The sequence below is a fragment of the Nannospalax galili genome, unplaced genomic scaffold, assembly GCF_000622305.1.
Source record: "Nannospalax galili isolate Female #2095 unplaced genomic scaffold, S.galili_v1.0 scaffold272, whole genome shotgun sequence".
Classification (NCBI taxonomy): Eukaryota; Metazoa; Chordata; class Mammalia; order Rodentia; family Spalacidae; genus Nannospalax; species Nannospalax galili.
Genome location: NW_008331836.1, coordinates 449,700 through 472,293, shown reverse-complemented (window position 1 = coordinate 472,293; position 22,594 = coordinate 449,700). Strand labels below are relative to the sequence as shown.

Genomic DNA, 22,594 nt, shown 5'->3' with positions numbered 1-22,594 from the left:
TTATCCTTGGCAGTTTCTGGAGCATTGTCATATTACCTTGACGTAGAGTCACTCTAATAAGCACAGAACTTTTCTCAACACAAGATCAAATCATGCAACCTTCAAAGTGGGAAACAGAGAGCCCACATTGTTCAGTGATACTCTCAAGAAACAGCAAGTTAGGGCTAAGTAAAATCAACTTGACTTGGGAATCCAGTGTCCTTTTTACAGCGTTCCATAGCATCCCAGGTCGACAAAACAAACCTCTACAAACTGATGGTGTTGTGAATTGAACAGACCTCTCAAGTTCCTGTGTTAATGCTTTCCCCCATTAATGTGCCTACAGTTAGGCACATTATGGGACCTGTAAGGAGATAATTAAGGTTTATTGAGGTCTTAACGGTGAGCCCCTGATATGACAGGATTAGTGTCCTTCTAAGAAGTGACTCAGGGGGGCTTCATCCTTCTCTCTTTCTCCATCACTCAAGGTCACAGCAGGGAAGCTCAGTAAGAAAGCCGTTGTGGTTAGAATATGAAATGTCCCTGTAGGTTCATGTGTTTGAACACCTAGTCAACCTAGTGCTAGTGGCACTATTTAGGACAGTTTGATGGAACCTTTAGGAGATGGAGCCTTGCTGGAAGAAGTGGGTCACTGGGAGAGCTATGAGGTTTTATAGCTATGCCCTACTTTCTGTTCAATCTCTACTTCCTAACTGTGATGCAATGTGACCAACAGCCTCTCATTCTTGCTGGCATGCGTTCCCCACCATGATCAAGTGTATTCCCCTCGTACTGTAAGCCAAAATAAACCCTTCCTCCTTTTCTTGCTTCTTGCCAGATATTTTGTTCACAGCAATGAGAAAAGCAACTAACACTGGAGCCTCCACCTTATGGTAAACAGACTGGCATCTTGTTTACAGACTGCTGACCCTTCAGCACAGCGGCTATTGTTCAAGCCACTCTGGGTTATGTTATTACAAATATCTGAGCAAACTAAGACACATTGATAAAGTTCACACTGAGGTGAGGAAAATTCTGGGAGAATCTAAACTCGAATGCTATCAAAATAAAATCAAAAGGGAAAAAGGCAACATTTTTTTCCTATAATGGCTTCCAAACCATCTACCTAAGAAAAGAGCTCTGAAGACAGTATGTAAATAATATGAGCTAAGTGTCTTCAAACCCTTGTTGGAGGTCAGCAGTTGAGAACCAGTGTTCATGTGTAAGTCTTCTCAGCTAACATTAGTGGAGGAAAAAAAGAGCCGCCCCAACACCCAGAAACTGGCCTGGTGCTGTCAGCCAGGTCTGGATGTGCTCTAACAGACATAAACAATTCCATGGAACATCCACATCAGGCAGGGCCCTATGTGATGAGATCAGGACCAAAGCAAGACAACCCCATAGCCATGGCTGAGCATAGACAGAATATCCAACATCCCCTTTGCTGGCTAGTATGAGCAATGCTGCACCTTTACTAGTAACCTGTGTCTAGCCTGGCCTTCCTGTGAATTAGAGCTTTGGGTACCCAATCATAAAGTTGCCCCAGCTTCCTGACAGCATTGACCCAGAGCAAAACTCCCCTACTTCTTCCCACAAGTCACCTGGCACAAACCCAAAGTCTGAAAGTCTTTTGTAACACTCATTGGTCCAGACTCTCCACTATCCTCCCTTCTCTCCATATAAGAAGTTATAAACCCAATGTGTTCATATATGGTAGAAAGAAACAAGCATCATACTCCAACCCCACAGGTAGTAACAAACCTCATATATACTATGTTATTTCCTCTGTATGCATGCCTATAATAAAGTTTAATTTATAAAGCAGGCATTATAAAAGATTAACAACTAATAAAACAGAAAAACAAAAATAATGCACTATAATAAAATGGAAAATATTTTATTGAGCCAGTCATTCTTCCTCTTCTTCCAGACCATGGTTGGCCACAGAAAAGGTTTAGAGCTTTAGAGCTATCTATGTTCCCAGAAGCCTTTGACTAGAGGGCATTCACTGTAGACAGCTGAATACTCTGGCCCCAACTAGAACATTCTCCAGTTTAGTTGTCTCAAGACAACCCCTTGGCAAATCTATCTTTTTAAAAAATACGTATTTTTTATTTTATGTGTATGACTGTATTGCCTGCATGTATGTAAGTGTACTCGTGTCATGCAGTGCCCAAGGAGGTCATAAGAGGGCGTTGGATCCCCTGGAACTGGAGTTGCCGTTGGTTGTTAGCAGCCATGTGGGTGCTGGGAGCCTAACCCAGGTCCTCTGCAAGAGCAGCCAGTGCTCTTAACCACTGAGCCATCTCTCCAGACCCCAGCAAACCTATCTTGAAAGTTAGTGCAGCTTGGAATTCTAAAAGTAGTAATCCCACTGTCAAGTACTGTCAAATTTCCTTTAGTTTTTAAATGAGACTAAAATCAAATTTCTCAAAGGACTTTGTTATATTTAGAATGCGGAAGAACCAAGAGGGTCCTGCCCTTGTCAGTGCTAATTCTCTCAACTGATTGTCTTCTATCACAGAAGCATGAAGCCAAATAAAGTAAGTGACACAAATGTGTGTTTCATGTCATTGTTGTTGGAAGTGTTTGTGGGTACCACTTGCCAGCCTTCCTTTTCCTCCTTTTTTCTGGCTACCAGAATCTTTCTTTCCTGCAGGCAAATCGTGAAAGCTGGTTTGTGTGGACTTCACACTTTCAACACCACTCATTTGCCAATGAAAAATGATTTATAGTTATGCCAATTTATGGTAGACAGTTTGTTAAATTATGATAACATTCTGCCAACTTGTGACTCCTTTCTGGACTGTTTACTCCTACTTAAGGTCATCTAAAAGCCAACTATCCCTGAAGGATTGGTTTCTGAGTGGGGACTTTATACATTAGCTAGCCATCCTCCAGGTACAGACTAAAATCCATATATGTGCATAGATCACACTGTTCACCCAGAGAGTGAAGTATCAGCAAACTGAAAAGCAAGCAAATCAGTATATTATTTAGAACGTTGTTGGTGTTTTTTTTCAATCTACTCTGTGTCTCTGAACATACCACAAAAACAGGATCGTTGGCAGCAGAGTGTGGCAAAGCATTCGTTCCGTTCAGGAAGGAGTGAACCAAATTATGAAGGCTCATAACTTGAGAGTCCAGTGTTCCATCTGCTTTATCAAACCCTTCCAGGGCATTCCTGAGAGAAATGGCATATCAGTAACATCAGTTAAAAACTGACAAAGTCTCTGCATTTTCTATCCCAGACAACCATCTTCTAATCTAAGATTTAGATAAGGATGTGGAGTTCTGTTTTCCCTGATTGAGCCAGAGTTAGTGTAAACCTTCAATGACAACCTTCTATTATAAAAGAAGGGAACTGGGGGTAGGGAGCGACTGCTCTTCCAGAGGACCTGGGTTCAGTAACCAGCTTCCACATGGCAGCTAACGACAGTTCCTCACTTCAGTTCCAGGGGATCCAATGCCTTCTACTGGCATTTTCAGGCATTGCATGCATGTGGTACATTTATATGCAAGCAAAACACTCATATAAATAAAATTAAAATAAAATAAATAAAACCATTTTTTAATTAAAAAAGGAAGGAATTTTTAGTCACTGTTACTTTTGTACCTGCTGGGTTAAACTGTTCACTTTAGTGTACTGTATAACAATTATTTAGCTTAATACCTGTTTCCCTATGCCCTTGAAGGACAGATTCTGTGTTTTCTTCCTATTTTTATTACCAGCGCTCTGTGTCCTGCCCAGAACATGGTCTGTGATCAATAAATAATTTTGAATCAACATATGGTCTTATATTCATATCTGTCAGTGAAATATACATTTAACTATAAGGCATTACCATTCTAAATATACCCCAACGACCCCCTTTCCTCTCTGTTCACCCTCCCATCTTTAAGAATTTCTAATTATCTATGCCCCAACACAGTGATATTCAAAACTAAGCATACTTTAGAATAACCAGAAAAAAATTTCATGTTCCATTCCTAGAGTTTCTGATTCAGTAAGTATGGACTGGATCCTAACAATGTACATTCTTTTTTAAAAAAACATTTTATTTATTATTTTTATTTTATGTGTATGAGTGTATTCTCCATATGTGTGTAAGTGCACCCATGTCATGCAATGCCCATAGAGTCAGAAGAGGGTGTTGGATTCCCCTGGAACTGGAGTTACGGACGGTTGCCAGCCACCATGTGGGTGCTGGGAATTGAACCCAGGTCCTCTGCAGTCAGTGCTCTCAACCACTGAGCCATCTCTTCTAGCCCCAACAATGTATATTCTCAACCAACTGCCTTTTTTTAAAAAAATATTTTATATGCATGAGTGTTTTTCCTACACATATGTAAGTGTACCACATGTATGCAATGCCCACAGAGACCAGAAGAGAGTGTCAGATCCCCGGAACTAGAGTTACAGCTTGTTGTTAACCACCATGTGGGTGCAGGGAACCTAACCCCAGTCCTCTGCAAGAGCAGCCAGTACTCAACTGCTGAGCCATCTCTCCAGTCCTAACTAACCAACTTTCAAATGATGCCAACGATGGTGGTCTGAGAATCACATTTTAAGGCCCATTCTCTCTCAACTCAAATCTAGTTTAATAGTATCTTTATCATAAGGAATAACTAATGCATACTCCTTTTAAAAAACAGTCTTTAGTGTTGCCCTTTACACTTCTTTGACACTACTTACGTTACCTACCTTTGACACTACTCTGAGGGTGTGTTCACGCACCAACTGCAAGACCTGCTACATTTAACACAACAACTGCACTTAAGTTCAGTCTACCCTGCCTTTAGTTCTACATAAGTTATGTAATTTTAAAAAAATATTTTATTGTTTTTATTTTATGTGTATTCATGTATTGCCTGCATGTAGGTAAGTGCACCTGTGTCGTGCAATGCCTGCAGAGGACAGAAGAGACTGTAGGATCCCCTGGAACTGGAGTTATAGATTTGAAGTCAGCCTGGGTTACATTGTGAAATCCAGTCGAGAGAGAGAGAGAGAGAGAGAGAGAGAGAGAGAGAGAGAGAATGAATATAAACCTATAAATCCAGTTTTGGAGAAAATTACCGTCCCTTTCTATACATAGTCCTCATAATTCTTAAAATCTTTTGGGATGTGAGAAAAAATAATAGTTGATCTTTAGGTTGCAAGTATCAGACTATCATTGCTGTGCAGTAATTTGAAAATCTAAAAAAAAAGCTCAGATTAAGAGTATTAAGAGCTGTAACTGAGGGCTGGAGAGATGATTCAGTGGTTAAGAGCACTGGTTATTCTTGCAGAAGACCCGTGTTCAAATCCCAGCACCCACATGGCTTCTAACAACCATCTGTAACTCCAGTTCCAGGGTATCCGACACCTTCTTCTGTCCTCCACGGGGACTGCATGACATGGGTACATACATGCAGGCAATACATGCATACACATAAAACAAAAATAAATAAATAAAAAAGAATTGAGGGCTGGAGAGATTACTCAGTGGTTAAGAGCACTGGCTACTCCTGCAGAAAACCTGGTTTCAAAGCACCCACATGGTGGTTAACAACTGTCAGCAACTCTGGGGAATCCAACATCCTCTTCTGACCTCTTACAGGCATTGTACGATGTGAGTGCATTTGCATACATGCAGAAAATACACTCATACACAAAAATATTAAATAATAAATTCAAAAAGATCTGTAACTGATAAGCAATTAATGTTAATTCAACAGTCAAGAAAATAATAATAAGTATGGGTAAAGTACGATAGTTAATGGGATGACTTAATTCCAAAGATAATACCTTTATATATACAGAAACCAGAGTTAGAATGTCTTTGAAAAGCTAATGAAGCTATGCTATTGGTAATAAGGTGTGGTTGAAGACTTTCCTACCATCAGTCCCTTGGTTTTTAAGTCTTTTTCCACTACTTAGCTTTGTAGGTGTCTCCCAACATCTGGATTTCTTTCTGTCCCACTACAGCTACAAGTACGAGAGTCTAATGGTATTGTAGAAGAGCACGGGGCAGTGCCTACCTAAAGCTGAAGGTAGAGTTCTGGAAAAAAGGTGGGTTGTCGAAATTCTGCAGGGACAAGCAGTCTTGCACATTTTTCAAGGTTGGCAATGTCTCACTGTTTCTTCCTACTTGATTTCTTCTCAGTAAACCTTCATATGTTCCATTACACAGAGTCACCCGGCGGTTGTAGTCATCCAAGCTAAGATTTACAGGATTAAAAGCAATACATCTTAATCTGTGGACATCATCATGAATTTATTCCAAGCAAATCAGTGAGGGTCGTGGTCATTAGTTACTTTATAAAGGTCAAAAGACAGGTGGTAAAAATATTGCCCTTGAAAGTAATCATGGAGGGAGACATTTCATAAACATGGGTGCATAAAACATGAAGAGTAAATAACTGTTTATTGAGAAGACAGTGACAGGGTTAACAAAACAAGGAGGTGACATCTATCAAAAATCTTGTATTTTAATCTGGAGGGATTCGAATATTATTAAAGGGACAGAATGATGGCCTCTATATACTGAGCCAAGCTGGTTTGTGTGGACTGTCCATGTAGCACATGGAAAAGAATTTAGAGTAACTGAAGGCAAATGGAGGAAGTCAGAAAAGCAGATAAAACTAGACAGAAGAACTATAGTAATAAAATGTTTAATATTTAAAGCGACGAAAGAATTAAATACCTCAATTTGATTATTACACATTGAATATGTATATCAACTTAACACTCTATACTTCATAATTTATACAATTAAAATAATTTTTAAAAGTTCATTTACTTATTTATGTGTGTATTTATCTCAGTGAGCATATGTATGCATGTGTGTCGGTATGCATAAATCTGGGCTTGCATTTTCTCAGCTAGAAGCCAGCAAGCCCGAGTGATCCTCTTGTCTCTACTACCCTCAGAGCTGGAGTTGCAGGCTTGCCTAGGATGCCCAGATTATTATGTGGGTACTGGGATCAGAACCCCAGGCCTCATGATTGCTCAGCAAGCACTCTGAACCACTAAGCTGTCTCTCAGCCTCTGAAATAAAACTTTTAATGAAAACTAAGCACAATATTGTGAAGTATGTGAAGACAGTTAGAAATTAATAATCAGGTGGTAAATGTGGGACCAAGAGAAGATCCTGTGCCCCTAAGACATACTGATGGTTGCCTAGAATGTCCAGCAAAGCATTAGGTCATAGACCGATTTTTAAAGACACTGCTCGAGTTTGAAAGGATGATGGGGAAGTAGCTTGTAGATGAGATAGAATCAGTACACATGAGGACAGGGTAGGACAGAACCCAAACATCAGCCAACAAAAGGCCTCCATGGCACCATTTCCCAAAGTGTGTTCTAGTGAGACAGTCTGTGAAGTAAGAGTCCCAGGGCCGAGCACATTTAGGTTCCTTGAAGAATAATAATATGCTCATCTATGAAGGCTAGGAGATGTTCCAATTTTTATTTAAAAAAAAAAAAAAACCCTTGAACTCAAAATTTTCTAAACTTATATAATAAAAAAAACTTATTTCCATTTCATTTATAAGTTTTTAAAAAAAAAAAAAAACCTTTGAACTCAGAATTCTCTAAACTTAGATGATCATAAAAACTTGTTTCCATATCATTTATAAGCAGTGCAAGGCATTGTGGGAAATGATGCTCTAAGGAACTGTGACACATGAGCGAAGACATACAAAGATATGTAGCATATCCCACAAGTAGAACCCTGACGTGAGGGCTGCAGGATGGGTGCAGAACACCTCCTGGGTCAGACCCCTCAGCACACACACCTGCCCAGGTGCAGTGCTGAACAGAGAACTGAGAGGTGACTCGGAGCTCGGTGTCCTGGGGCAGTGGAATGAAATGGGTAAGAAAGCAAAGCCATGCCATTAAAAACATGGGGATCTGAGGGAGAAGACATGAAGGAAGGCAGGCAAAGGAGCCTCTAGGAGAATCGTTTTCTGAGACATAGTTGTCCCCTCCTTATCGACAGTTTTATTTTTCATGGTTAGTTACCTGCAGTCAGCTCTGATCTGAAAATATTACTGCAGTGCACTGACGAATTAAGGTATTTTGAAAGAAAGAAACCACTTTCAAATAGAATTATCTACAAGTATACTGTTATAAATGTTCTATTTTATTATTAGCTATTGTTAATCTCTTCTGAGTCTAATTTATAAATTAAACTTTATCATAAATATGTCTGTGCAGGAAAAAACACAGTGCATAGGTTTGGTACTCTCTAGATATCTGGGTGTCAGGCATTCCCCACGCAGGGGTCTTGGAATATATCTGCAAAGCTCAGGTGCAGCTGCTGCGTTGTGTCTGGAAGGAGAAACAAGTCCAAGGACACTTTGAAGACAGAATTCTTCCAGGACTCTGGGCCACTTGTCTGCTCAAGTGGTCTTCAAGAAGTAAGAGATCATACCACCCCCCAGCCCACCCAAGATCTATGCTTCTGCCCCCCACCCACACACACAACTTTTCAGCAAACTGTGTCCCAGACACAGCAACCTGCTTCTAAAGACTTCTTTAGTTTTACACATAATATTCACCTACCTAGGACCTACCATCTGTCCACACCCTGTCTGCCCTCCCCCATACCTGGCTGGGGTCTATACCTCCTTCCATCTCAAAACCATCAGCCCCACTCCCTTGTAGACTTGTCCTGACTCTCTTCTTGGCTTCACACTTACACCTATTATAGTACTTCTCAGACACTTGGTAATTCATTTACCACAAATTGATCTCTGTAAATACAAAACGGCTGCATTTTATGCATCCCTGTGTTCCCAGTACATTGCATCACCTAGCATAAGATTGATGCTCAGGAAATGTTGGCCGAATGCCAGCACTGCTCTTGATTTTAAGAGCTGATCTCAAAATGATGGCCAAGCAAACTCAATTCACAAATGTGATTTTGAGAGTTCTGCTTCTTTTATTAAAGAATTTAGAGTTTTGAAATTCCTTTCTCCCATGGGAAAACTTCTTTCAAAAACATGCAAATATAATCCCATATACCATAGAAACATAAATACAATGTTTATCATTCAGAGGGAGAACAGTCTTGGGAGCGCCACAGTAGAACATATGCCATTACCTATCACATACAATCTCCCAGGTGGAGAATCTTGAGTTCTGACTAATCAGAGTTGGGTCATCTTGTCTTCCTGCTCCAAGCAGCTGGTCTGTGCACACATCACACTCATTTTTCCCAGTTGCGAAGTTCCAGTAGGGCAAAGCAAAGGATTCGTTACCAAGGAGTCTCTTAAAAACAAAGAGTAGGTCCCATCACTTTGTGTATGTGTCAGATACAACAAGGAGACATGTAAGGGAAAAAGACTGGTGAGTTCCTTGGTCAAATTTATAGCAAAATTAGGAATATCAAACATATGGTCAAAGAAATTTCAATAAATTAAAATATATCCATATATGTGCACAATTACTATACATGCAAATCTCATATATGGATAAATAGCAAAGTGCAATATTACTCATCCTCAATAAAGAAAGAAGGAAATACTGATGTTTGGCAATGTAGAAGAACCTAGAGGACCTTATGCTAAGTGAAATAAACCAGATAAAGAAAGAAAAATACCACATCGTCTCTGTTATGTGTGAAGTCTGAAAAAGAACAAAAATATCAAATCCATAGAAACTGGGGAGGGGGAGTATGAAGATGAAGATGTCTGGAGAGCCAATGCACAACACAGGGACAAAAATTCACAATATTGGATCGTGCACTGGTACTTTATCAAGAGAGTTAATTTTAGAGACTGAACACGTACAGAGAAGAAAGTGAACTCAGAGATGCTGCGTATGTTAGCTTTCTTGACTACTTAACTTAGTAACTGAGATAAGTGCATCAAAACATCATAGGGTATGGTTCTCCTTAAATTTATGCAGTATATGTTTTAAAGAGCAAGTATGTAGTTTTAACCAACCTGGAGATCTCTTTCCAGCCACAGCAAATGGTATCTGTGCCAGGTGACAAAGGCAGGCCCTTGGTGTGAGAAATCTATGGCTTTATAGGGGCGCCCTGGACCTAAAACAATTGGGAAACATTAAAGATCACAGAATAGAATGTTTACAATGTTAAACCTTATGAGGAATTTGTCTGAATTCCCTAAGTCCACAATGTGTTAGTTTAAAACAAGTATTTATCTCTTCAAAATCAATAATAACAATAATGACAAAAAGAATTTCAGCAACATGTAGCTCTTTATGAAGCAGTCACTTCCATCTCTCCCCAGTCTGATTTTTAGCAGAAAGCCAGGAAATTCCAGTCTCAGTAGTAAGGGCCCCAATACATATTTAAATTTTTGGATGACAATGCATTAAGATGAAATACTGTGTAAAAGTGTCAATCATTAAGACCTAAATGAAACATACTTAAAAAAAAAAAAAACATGCTCTAACTTGTTCTTTAAAGCTGCATAAATTTATACAGAAGAAATCAATTAATAATACAGCCTTTTCAATCACATTTTGTCATTATGCGGCCTTTATATAACCAAAAAGAGCTCGCACAGATTCTGCCTCCCCCATCCATCAGCTGGGACTGCCAGCTAACAAGTATGGTCACTGAGACCAGAAGAAAGGAAAATACATTCACACCAATTTGGCTGGCCACTGGAACTGCAATTTTAGTGAAGTGCTTTGGGCAATTTAATGCCCTTCTTACTGCCTTCTCCATCCTTCTTCTCTCTTTCATAACAGCTTTTGATGGTTATGCAGAAACTTTAGCTCACTTTAGTTCTCTTTCAAAGTACCTGTAATAACTTCAGAGAGCTGAACAGACATGAATATAAATTTAATTCCTACATAGGACCAGAAACTATAGTTTTCCTTTCCTCTTGAGAGGCTACCCTCTCATAAAGCAAAAATTCCTCAGACTGATGACAGGAAAACTATAAAGGTTTATAGCCAGAAGAGCCTCCTTATCTATCGATAAAGAAAGATGGATGCTTACCTGTGAGGCAGGTTTTTAAAACACTCACACTGACAGCAGAGTTTCTGTCACTGCTGCTGGCCATAGAGGCTTCTTAAAAAATGTTTTCATCTAGAGAAAAGTTTCAAGCTTTCCACACAACATGATGAAGGAGATGTCAAAGAACAAAAACTGTGATGAACACAGAGCACAGTAGTGAGAGTCCAAATGCGCTCAAAGTTTTGTCCATCCTGACCCCAAGCGGGGAACCCAAAGGCACAGACAGCTTCAGGGATACCCAAGTGTACAGACTGCCATGAGAAGAATCTAGAATGAGTTCAAACTCTCCTAGAACAAACCAGTGGTTTCTCGGCTCATCAGTAACTGAGGACGAATCTGGACCTGTTTGATCTATGAGATTTGTAACAGTCAGCCTGCCATACCTAGTCCTACTCAGGCCCCAAGTTTTAGGTCCTGGGAGGTCCTCAATATTTCACAAGCATCACTTTATAAAATTATGATTTTCATGTGGTGGGGTGCATGTGCCACAGAGTATATATAGAGGTTGGAGGACAGCTTTGTGGAGTTGGCTTCCGTCTTCCACTTTTATGGGCTAGAACTCAGGTCAAGTGTCTGACCCACCAAACCATCTCACCATCCCATAGCATCATTTTCATTTCACCACCTTCTTAAGCATCTGGCAAAGCCAGAGCCATGATCATTTAACAGGCTAAGGAGGAAGAACTCTACATTGTTGTAGTTTAGCTTATACTATACTTTGACAACACAACTCCGAAACTCTGGGAGACTCCTAACAGTGCCTGAAAACCATAAGTGAACTTCCAACTGAACATCTAAAGATGCGTGAGCTTAAGAAATGCACGTTTCCAGCACTGACACTGTAATTCTGTACAAAGACAAGCTCTGTGTCTTGGCACATGTTCAATTAACTCTCTAATTTGAAGGAAAGGTCAGAGAGGGCTTCTATGACCAAAGTTGCAATTTTTTCTAGAATCAAAAGGAATTTACCTCCACTTTACTAACTCATGCTTTTGAGGATTAATAGTTTCACAGAGAACTAGGCTCAGACTTTGAACCAAGAATATAAGTTAGGGGAGGGAACATTTGAAGTATCTGTAGAACAGGAAGAAACGGTCCCATTTTAACTTCAAGCAGTGTTTGGTAATTCTGTTACTGTCCTAAACTTAACCCTGCATGAAGTCGCTACTTTGTTAATTAACTTGTGTCAAATGCCCTCCCACTCCATCTCCCCACCCAATCACAAGCCCTAATAAAGCCTGTTAAGCCAACCTGAAAGACCCACCTAATAATGTGTCTCGGACAGAGTAATAGTGGAGCCACACAAAGAAGTCATACACACTGCAGTTGGCGATCTGTGGCTGGGTTCCATTGGGTCCAAGCAGGCCCAGCCAGTGCTGTGTGGTGATCACATAGTCGGGATGTACAGTCTTCTTTGCCAGGTCTAGGGCACCCAAGAACTGCTCCCTCTCCTGAAGAGTCAGGGAATGTATATTCCGCCGAACAACTGATGGCTTCTTCTGGTTGCAGTTGGGGCCAGTCCAGCCAAACTTACAATCTCCACAATCATAGCCAGCAAAATTTCCTAGTTTATAAATAGGGAGACATGGAGAGTAGGGCATGAGCTTATGTACGTCAGAAGAAAATTCTCAGTTGGAATTCTAGGTAGGATGGAAGAGAAAAGAAAGGTGCTTCCAAGGGGGCAAAGACAATTTCCTGACACATCCAAGGAAGATCATGCAAAGACACAGAAGAAAACAAAGAAGAGAGGTCTCCAGAGGGCTGTCTTAAAGCTTCCACACCTGCTTTTGGTTTTGTTTTGGGTCTTGTTTTGGGTCTTTTTGATACGGTCTCCCTGTAGCCCCAGCTGGCCTAGAACTGGATATGTAGAGCAGGCTGACCTCACCTGCCTCTGCCTCGGGAGTGCTGGAATTAAAGGCGTGTGCCACCATACCAGGCAAGCTTCCACAACTGTATGGAAATAGTTTTTTATCATTAAAGCAAAGGAGGAGGGAGAAGGGGGGGAGAGACAATTTCCTTCCCTCTGTTTCCTCTCAAAATCCAGGTAGACTAGGCACTAGACGTTTCCCCAGACAAATTCCAGCAAAGAGGCTATGAAATGCATTCGCTGCTGTTAACACTGACCTGTGTCCCCCCCCTTCAAAATGCAAATGCCTGGTTTTACAAACCAGGTTTTTAAAGTGATAATTAAGGCAAAATGAGGTCATTGGAACAGCATCTAACCCAGTATGATTGGTGTCCCCATATACTCAGAGGAGAGATCACGTAAGGACAGGAAGAGGTCTCAGGAGACACCAGCCCTGGTGACACCTGTTCTCAGACTTCCATCTTCAAAGCCAGGAGAAAATAATTTCTATTCTTTTCTGCCACAGTCTGCTGCACTTCACTGTGGCAGTTCTAGCAAGCAAACTCTTCTGCTTTTTCCATCCCTTCCAATGTCCTCTCCACGCTCCAACCTGGGCTGAGCAGCCGTGGCTGTCTTTGCTGACTGAGCTCTGCTGTCTGTGGGACAGGCACCACTGGGCTGGCACAGACTCAGTCATTGACTCGGAGAGAGGAGAGAAAGATGGAATCAAAATTAATAAATAAACTAGCTGACTTCCAGGAACTCTGGTGGTATCTAACATTAAAAATGCTGGTTTGTTTCACAAAGGAGACAGCAGTTAAGACAAAAATCAATGGTGGCTGGCAGATTGTAAAAGTGAATTAGCTGCCATGATATTGGGAGGTACAAATCTTTCAGAGTCTGCTGTGGGCAAAGAAACACCCTGCTTTATCACATCCTGGGGACAAGGACTCCTGTGTGAGCTCAGAAGTGTCCCAGAGGATTAGGGGCTAAGTGTAAGCTCTCTGCACCTGCCTCGAAACAACCTCCCTCCGCCTCTCAGCCTTGTGCCTTAAAGCCTTGGGCATAACTAGCACCTCATTCCTTAGGCTGTGATACATTAGAGAGTGAAAGTTTAGGTTTTATTCGCCCAAGAAGATAATAATGCTTATCACCAAAAGATTAAAGTGGTGATAGGAAGCATTTAATGCTGGTGATCTGTTCCCTAGCTCATCCTCTGTCTGGGCCTCATGCCCTCAGGGCAATTTACTTGTTCTTTCTTGTGCTTGGAACACTTTTTCATGTCTTCCTAAATTCCTCTTTGTATGGCCTACCTTCCCCTCCATTAAACATTACAATGGGTCTTCTCTATATGGTCTTCTGTGGGGAAAGGTTACTTTGTGGGATGAAACCCAGGGCTTTATGGACCCTACGCCTGTGCTCTACCACTAAGCCACATCCCAGCCTGAATCCCAGCTGGTCAGATGGGCCCAAGCTGTGCTCTCACAGCACTTTGCAGTGCCCTTTTGTACACTAACTGTTCTCGTCTCAGCTCCAATTGGCTAAAAAGCAATAAACTCTTTAGGATGCTTTGGGCTCTGTGGAACTTGGAATCTATTTTCCCTGAAGCTAATTTGCTAAAATGCTGCAGTATCTAATTTTAATTGTTTAAAGCATCATCTAAGACCTAGAGGTGTAGTTTGGTGGTACAGTGTTTGCTTAGCATTTGCTAATCTCTGGTTTTTATCCCTAGCACCATCAAAGAAAAAAGAAAGTAAGGCTGTATCACCCACTGTGGTAGCTTTTACAGTAACTGAGAAATGATGGAATAAAATTCTATGTCTGAAGAATACTAACTACCCCCATGAGCATCCACTCAAACTTCCAGCTGTTTTCCTAAAGTCTGGTTGAATGATTAGAGGTAAGTAAGTGCATGGTCATCTCCTTGCAGTGGAAGAGGAACCAAGGCCAGTGTGAGGCAGAAGGTAGACAGCAGTGGATGGAAGAATGCATAGGGGCAGAGTATGTATGTGCATTATGCTCAATTTGTGTGTGTAATGTCTGTATAGGTGTGCACACGTGAGTGTACACACATGTAGGTCAGAGGTCAATGTCAAGTTTCCTCCTCAATCACTTTCTAGTTTTTGTTTTGTTTGGTTTGGTTTGGTCTTTCTGAGACAGGGTCTCCCTGTGGTCCCAGCTGGCCTGGAACTCACTATGTAGACCAGGCTGGCCTTGAAATCACAGAGACCCATCTGCTTCTGCCTCCCAAGTGCTGGGATTAAAGGTGAGTGCCACCACGCCTGGCCAATTTTATTTTTTGAGACAGTCTCTCGCTGAACCTTCAGCTTGCTTACCTAGCGACACTGGCTGGTCAGTAAGCTCCAAAGATTCACCTGCCTCCGCTTCCCTAGCACTAGGTTGTAAGCACACATCACACCTGACTTTGGATGTAGCATCAACCACTTAGGTTTTGATGCTTGCATGACAGATGCTTTATCAACTGAGCCGTCTTCCCAACCCTTTCTGTTCAGCGTTGCCATGAATCTAAAATGGTTCTAAAAAGATTTTAAATGGTAAGAAATAACACACCTAAATTTTATAACATTAAATACAATGCATTCTTACATTAAAAGCCAAAAATAATTTTGAATCTTGAGGTCTTGACGTTGAACTTGAGTTATTCATAGCTTATGCTGTAATTCAAGATCACACTGTGTTATCCTGATTCTTCTGGTTGGTAGAGATACAATCATCAATAGTTCTCTTCCTCATTTACTTATACAAGTGATTTACTGAACATCTGGAACCTAAAGGGCCGCCAAAACTAAACAGCCCTTGACATTTGGGGGCCTGTGAGATTTGGGGTCAAATAGCATATGGAAGGGTGTACATGGGAAATCCTTATACTTTTGACTCAATTCTTCTCTGAACCTAAAATTTGTTCTAAAACATAGAAGGCACATAACATCTCTCTCACTTATCACTACACTATGCATTCCTAAAATCATGTCCATCTTCCCCTCTTTCTACACATAAAGGGCTTTCTGTACTTGGTGCTAAATAAATGTCTGGTGGTGGGCGATGACAGAAACCATGAAAACATGAATAAAAGGCATATGTTAGGCACGCGTTACGACGACAACAAGGCACGGATGTAATACCATGGAAATGAAGGGCATGTTCAGGATGAGATATCCACACAAATCTAACTACAGGAAAAGTGAAAATAGAACTCAACCAAGTTCTATGGGACAATGAAAGGCAAAACAACCTTGACTCAGAAGATGAGAGCTGGTTCACCACAACAGTGAATGAGGAACCATAATATAACCAGAGTCCCCCACAAATGCAGTATGTAGCAACTCGTTGCTATTTATCTGATAGACCTATTTTATGATCCAGAAATTTAGTAAATTAAAAAATCTTATTTCTACATGTTCACCAGGTCCTGTATGTTTTGAAGCTGATAGCCCTGACCCAAAGAATTTTTCAAAATGTAGACAACAACCAGAAAGGTATGACATGCTCGCTTGGCACACATGCTGTGCATTTCTTTAGAGTTCCTGGTCATCTCTTACTCTGTTTAATATAAGCTGCTTCTCCCTTCATGCAAGAGCAATAAGAAATGTGACACCATGTTAGAAAACATAGTGTCTCTTACCCAGGAAATGGGAGAGGGGAAGAATAGATGACTCCAGTCTATCTCTCATTCAGTCTGTCCTTGAGCAAATATTCAACTTCAAGAGGTAAAATCCTCTCCTGACTTAGGACTGCAAAGATGAGAGGGAAATCATCTAAACACAGGTTCCTACACGTACAGCACCGGCTCAAACCCAGAAAGCTATTAGACTAACTAAGCTTAACGACCACCGATTAGTGACTTTACAAGGAACTCTAAATAGCCTATTCCTTTTAATTAGGGATTCTATTATTTTAATGACAATACTTTATACTCACACAAGTCCTTTCATCTGCAGAGCTCAAAAAGATTTTACAAGTGTGGTTTCATCATGATTCCCATTTCAGAGATTGGAAAATGGAGGCACTTAGTTACTTGTACAAACAAGAATTTCTCAGCCAACTGTTCAAAAACTATTTGGTGCCCAAGGATTTCAAAAGCCCAGAGACACAGCTGCAACTGACATCTGCTCATAAATGCTAGGTGGCAGGTGAGCCTTAGATGGTGATGTCAAATGCAAAGTGTCCTGAAGTGCAGCTCTTTCTGACAATGAAGTTCCGTGAAAACAGTTTTTTTAAACATATTCCAACAGAGAACAGAGAAATTTTCTATAGAGAATTGGAACACGCAGACTTTAGGAGTTTCTTTTCTTTATAAATTTGTTTGTATTTGTTTTTATTTATGAGGCTAAAAGTTACCTTACCAGCCTCATGCTTGTAGAAAGTAGATGGAGTCATGATTTTCCTAATGAATCAATAAATGCCAGGGTTACCAACCATCTGTTGGCCAGAAGCTAATCTCTATCTCCTTAGAAACTTCAGGATAGCCAAGGAAAATCCCAGGGGCTCCATTTGCAAATGAATTAGGAGACTACCAGAGACGAGGGCCTTTGGAACACTCAAGGTGAGATTTAAATTCTATAGACTACCCAAAAGTTATGAAAATGCTACCCTAGGAAGGGAAGTGGGGGTGGGGGTTGACAACTATACACACAAAGCAACTTTCCGTCTCCAGTCTGTAGGACGTAGGTGCCTCAACCATCCAAAGTTAGTATGGAAACACACTGGAATACTATTCAGGCTTAAAAAGAAGAAAGGGTACTGGGAACGTAGCTCAGTGGTGGAGTGTTTGCTTAATGTGTGCAAAACCACAAGTATAATCCTCAGCAGTGCAAAAAAATTTTTTTTAATAAGTTATGGGAGGAGCAGGAAAAAGCATCATCATCTACCAATTGCAATACATGATGGACATGGAAGACATTGCGCTAAGTGAAATTAATTGGTCACGGAATAAATAATGTATGGTTCCTCCTAAATGAGGTATCCAAAGTGGTCAACTGTACTGGAAAGGACGTGAGCATGGTGGTCACCAGGGATGAGGGGAGAGGAAATGTGGAGCCTCTGTTTCATGAATGTGGAGTTACGGTGACAGAAGATGAGCAAGTTTCAGAGATTTGCTTCACAGCATGGAAGAGACTGTATACTTAAAATGTGCTAACAGGCTAAAGGTCATGTTAAGCATTCTTACAAAACCCAAAACAGCAAGAAATACAAGGAAGGAAAAGTTTAGAGGTGGTAGACATGTTCATTACCTTGATTGTGGCAAAGGGGACATGAGGCTATGCGTATGTTCAAACTCACTAAACTGTGTGTAGTAATTATGTGCAAAATTTGTATGGCAATTATAACACAATAAAGCTAGAAAAAAAAGGGGATAATCTACCAAATTAAATTTATAGGAAGAGCAAATCTTAAGTAACCTTAACACACATGTGTGGAATGAGCAATGGTCCTGAGTGAGTGGGAGACAGGGAAATCATGGGAAGGAGAGAAACCACAGGTGGAGGATGGACACTCAGGGGCAGTCATGGGTGGATGGTGTCTGGGGATGGAGGTCATTTCCTCTAGGACACCATGCACCCTGAGAAGACCCTGCTTCTGGGAACTAGTCTCTGAACATGAGATGTCCTAAGACCTGGGGCTTGTGGACAGAGGTTCCTATTTCATTCTGCAAGTAGGTCATTGAAAGCCCAAATTTCTGTCCCTTCTTGAGGAATATTCAAAGCACTCCCTCAACAAAGAGAAATAGTGAGTATGCCTTCTAGTCACCTGTTCTCTGTGGTTTCCATTCCCACATTAGGACCTAAAAAGCCCCTCGAATCACTTAATTAAAAATCTAACTACAAGGGCTGGAGGTATATCTCAGTGCTAGAGCACTTGCCTAGCATTCACAAGGCACTGGGTTCAATCTCCCAGTACTACAAACATAACAACAAATATATGATAAGGAAATAATTAAAAAAGCACAGCTCTTAGAAGTCTGGTACCTTCCCTTAGTAATACTTTTCCATACTCAACACACCTCAGTGATCTATATTCTATGTTTTAGCAATATATGAGAACAGATGTCAGAAATAGATCAGAAGGGAAAATCATATGCAATCAGCCACCAAAGGCCGATGTCCAAGGCTTTGATGAAGCTGCTGCTTATTTCTTTTTTCAAATGCCCTGCGAGCCTTTGAGCATTTATCATAGCTGTGCATAGGTGCTGGACGGAGGAGGATTTGAAAAGCCCAGAAGGTCAGAATAAGAAACATAGAGATTTTAAATAACAAAAAAGAACAGGTACTAAGAGAGAACAGAGTCTAAAGGAAGGCCACTGAGCACATCTGACAATCCCAGTTTGAAATCAAACCAGGTGGAAGGAGACTATTGCCCCCCAGTAACAGCCCTCTTCTTGTCCCACTAAGGAAGCTGCCTCGCCCTGTCTCCCTGACTTTGGCAAAGTCACAGTCCAGTCCCAGCTTGAATAAAGCAGATGGTCCCTGCTTGCCGTCTATTCAAACCATGAAAAATGCTGAGGCCAGGACTACTGAGCACCTGTCTCCTCTCCTGTCACCCAATGCCAAGCCGCACCCAGCTCTACAGCAAGTGCGAACCCATTGCAGGAGAGGCCCCATCCATCTTGAAAGGACTTGTTCTAGTTTCAAAGCAGGCTCCTCAGCTCTTTAGCCTTCCCTCCCAACAAACAAGTCAAAGGTATGTTGGCACGGGTTCAGAAACCCAGGCTTGGCCCACGTAATACTGATCTAGTTTTCATAACGACATGTATACTACAGGGTGTGAAAGATAACTAAGTCGTGAGTCTTACAGAATAGACTTGCCACCGGAAACAGCTAGCTTGCCTTGCAAAGCTAGCTTAACAGTCCGTTACCGGAAGGGCCTGTTTGCTCAAGCTGGGACCCTCCACGAAGCTCAAACTCAGAGGGCTAGATCTGCCCAAGGGCCTCACCTGTGCACTTGCAAGTCCGGTTGAAGAACTTCCTCGGCCATTGCTCACGGTCATCCTGGTTTCGCAGGACATAAGGGCCGCTCCAGGGCCTGGTGTCTGTCAGCACCTCTGTGCACTGTCCCCGGCCCTCTTGAGAGCCACAGATGTTGGCAGGCTCGGTGCCCAGAGGTGGGCAGCACTCCTTGTTCAGCACACCCCCCAAGGTCATGCAGACCCTGGGGAACTGGGCCCAGGTTCCAGGCAGGATTCCGCAGCCCAGGCAACTCAGCAGAAGCCCCCAGTGCACAGGGCCCATGCCTTCCTAAAAGGGGGACCTGCCCAGGCTTTCCACCCTAGTTTTCTGTCAGACTTTTCTCCTTGTTTTCCACCTATGAGTTCTTGACCATTAATTGACTAATTCGTCTTTTCTTTCTTTCTTTTTCTTTTTTTCTTGCGTTCTATCTCTCTCCACTCTCCTCTTCAAATACCTACCTAAATCACAGCACCTAAAGGTGTGCACGTGTGTACATGCCCGTGCACACACTATTTTATGTGACTCAAACAACTAACACAAATTTAATTTCATTAGAAGCGCCTCTAACAGAGAATTTAATGAGGCCGACTCTTCTTGCCAGTCTTCTCCGTTAAATCAGGCTTTGTCTAATTGAGTTAATTTACAGAACGCTCCAGCCATACTGCTTATTATGCTGGTATTTCTGAGCCTCCTCCTTCTCTCCTTAGCCCTTGACTTTAATTGCCTTGAACTCAGTTCAAAAGCCAAGCACCGTGCTGCCTTTATTCTGTCTGGCTTGCCAAGCCACGGGGCCTGGTGGGGTTTGGGGAAGGGCTGGGAGAAGCCGTCATTAGGGGGATTATAACTAGAGAATCCTGATCCTTAGCACATGATCTGAGGTACACAATGCAGCTGATAAAGTGTCTGGCTTTGTGTCAGGAGGGCAAAACCGGCCTCTTTATTGGGCCCATGTGCCCCAGCCAAGCTTGTGACCTCAGACTTCCCAGAGCGTCAATAGATGCAGTGAGCATTCCGTCAAAGGCCCTTTACAGACCAGCACATCGCTAACTACTGCTCCCTCATGACTGCTCACTGACGCGCGTGAGAGGCCACCATAGGGGGTCATGCAGCTTCCAAAATAAAGAAACGTTTATTTAGGGCCAGCGCACAAGGAACGGCTTTGTTGCACAATTCGAATTCTCTTGCCTGGAAATAATAGCTTACTCTTCTCCCATCCAGCACATCCATGCAGCACATTTTTTTTTTAATTTACTGGAGTAGCATGCACCAGGAATTCACAATTGTCGTCATCTCACTACAAGAGAGGCAGTGGGGCAAGTTGCAGGGAGGGTTTGTAAGGAAATTTTCTGATTTGTATTACAGTTAGGCATTATCAAGCTTCAAGCTTCAGTCTGGAAAGTAACGCCCCCACGTGCTTCTGGGGGCCACAGGGAGAATGTGGACATGGACAATGGTGGTCACTTGTCAGCATCCATTTATTCCACCATGGTGGAAACAGGGCTGTCTTAGTCATAAGACATAAGATCTATGCAGACCACTGACATGAAACTGTTGCAGCCTGTTTCTTTTGTTCATTCTTTAAAATTTATTTATTTGGGGGGACTGAAGAGATGGCTCAGTGGTTAAAAGCACTAACTGCTCTTGCAGAGGACCTAGGTTCAGTTTCTAGCACCAACATGGCAGCTAACAGACCTCTGTAACTCCAGTTCCAGGATAAAACGCCCTCTTCTGACCTCTGCCGGCACTGCATAACACAGCTGCACCTACCTACCTGCAGACAATACACTCACACACACAAAAATATAAATAATAAAAATAAAATATTTTTCAAATTATTTATTTTTAATTTATGTGTATGAGTGTTTGGTCTGCATATATATGAGTCCACCTGCATGTCAGAGCCCCTGGAACTGGAGTTAAAGACAGGTATGAGCCGCCATGTGGGTGCTGAGAACCAAACCTGGGTTCTCTGCAAGAGCAGCCAGTGTTCTTAACCGCTGAGCCATCTCTCTAGCTTCTTCAAGTCCATTTCTAAGAATACCTCATATACAGACATAAAGATACCTAGTATCAAATTTCAAAGAAACTCTCCAGGCTAAGAAAAGTACACAGTGTAGCAGCATATATACTATAATGAGAACAATACACAGATTAGCATGGCCCCCATGCAAGGATGACATGAAAGTTCATGAAGCGTTTCTTGTTGTTGTTTAATGTACTTTTGAGATAGGTTTACACTACGTAGCCTTGACTGTCCCCAGACTCACAACCCTCCTGCCTCAGCCTTCCAAAATGCTGGGATTACAGGATATCCTACCACACCTGGCTTGAATAGGCCAATTTAGCTATCAAAGTTTTAATTTCATTATGAGTCATTAAACTGTTTTAATGTCTTCAATTAAAACTCATAGTGGGGAAAAAAGGGGGGTGGGAAAGCACACGGGTATTTCTATCCATGCGCTTCTGTGACGCCCTGTGATACTAAGTTGTGGCTAACTTGATGAGAGTTCTTCTCTCTGGATTCTGCACAAATATCATCAACACCCCAGCCCCATTGAATTGGCATCTCTGATGGTATGTCCAGGGCATTAGCAGTGTGTGTGTGTGTGTGTGTGTGTGTGTGTGTGTGTGTGCACATGTATATGCATGTATGTGTACATATGGTGTGTGTTGGGATGTATGCACATGTACCTGTCTGCATATACGGGTAAGGTCAGAAGTCAACATCAAGTGTTTTCCTCAGTCGCTTTCCACCTTATTTTTTGAGACAAGGTCTCCCACTGAACCTGGAGCTTACTCATTTGGCTAGAGTATCTGGTCAGAAA

General features: G+C 41.7%; 1 protein-coding gene and 1 non-coding gene across 4 annotated transcripts in view; one reads left to right on the top strand and one right to left on the bottom strand.

Annotated features, from left to right (window-relative positions):
* Positions 1–20,138, bottom strand: part of Dct (dopachrome tautomerase) — a 41,006-nt gene extending 20,868 nt beyond the window's left edge. Inside the window, exons 1-6 of one of the 3 annotated variants that reach the window (XM_008827003.2) lie at positions 19,757–20,138; positions 12,223–12,522; positions 9,913–10,013; positions 9,069–9,235; positions 6,001–6,180; positions 3,028–3,163 (exon numbers count right to left, since the gene is read on the bottom strand). In XM_008827003.2, the coding sequence (XP_008825225.1) occupies positions 3,028–3,163; positions 6,001–6,180; positions 9,069–9,235; positions 9,913–10,013; positions 12,223–12,522; positions 19,757–20,051 (1,179 nt within the window). In that variant the 5' untranslated portion in view covers positions 20,052–20,138. Of the gene's footprint in view, positions 1–2,964; positions 3,164–6,000; positions 6,181–9,068; positions 9,236–9,912; positions 10,014–12,222; positions 12,523–19,756 lie in introns of all 3 variants that reach the window. The other 2 variants (XM_008827002.2, XM_008827004.2) reach the window with 2 other exon arrangements.
* A 1,735-nt stretch (positions 20,139–21,873) lies between these two features.
* LOC115069258 lies at positions 21,874–21,977 on the top strand. The gene has a single exon (XR_003848529.1). It is a non-coding gene; the product is annotated as a U6 spliceosomal RNA (small nuclear RNA).
* The last annotated feature ends 617 nt before the right edge of the window (positions 21,978–22,594 follow it).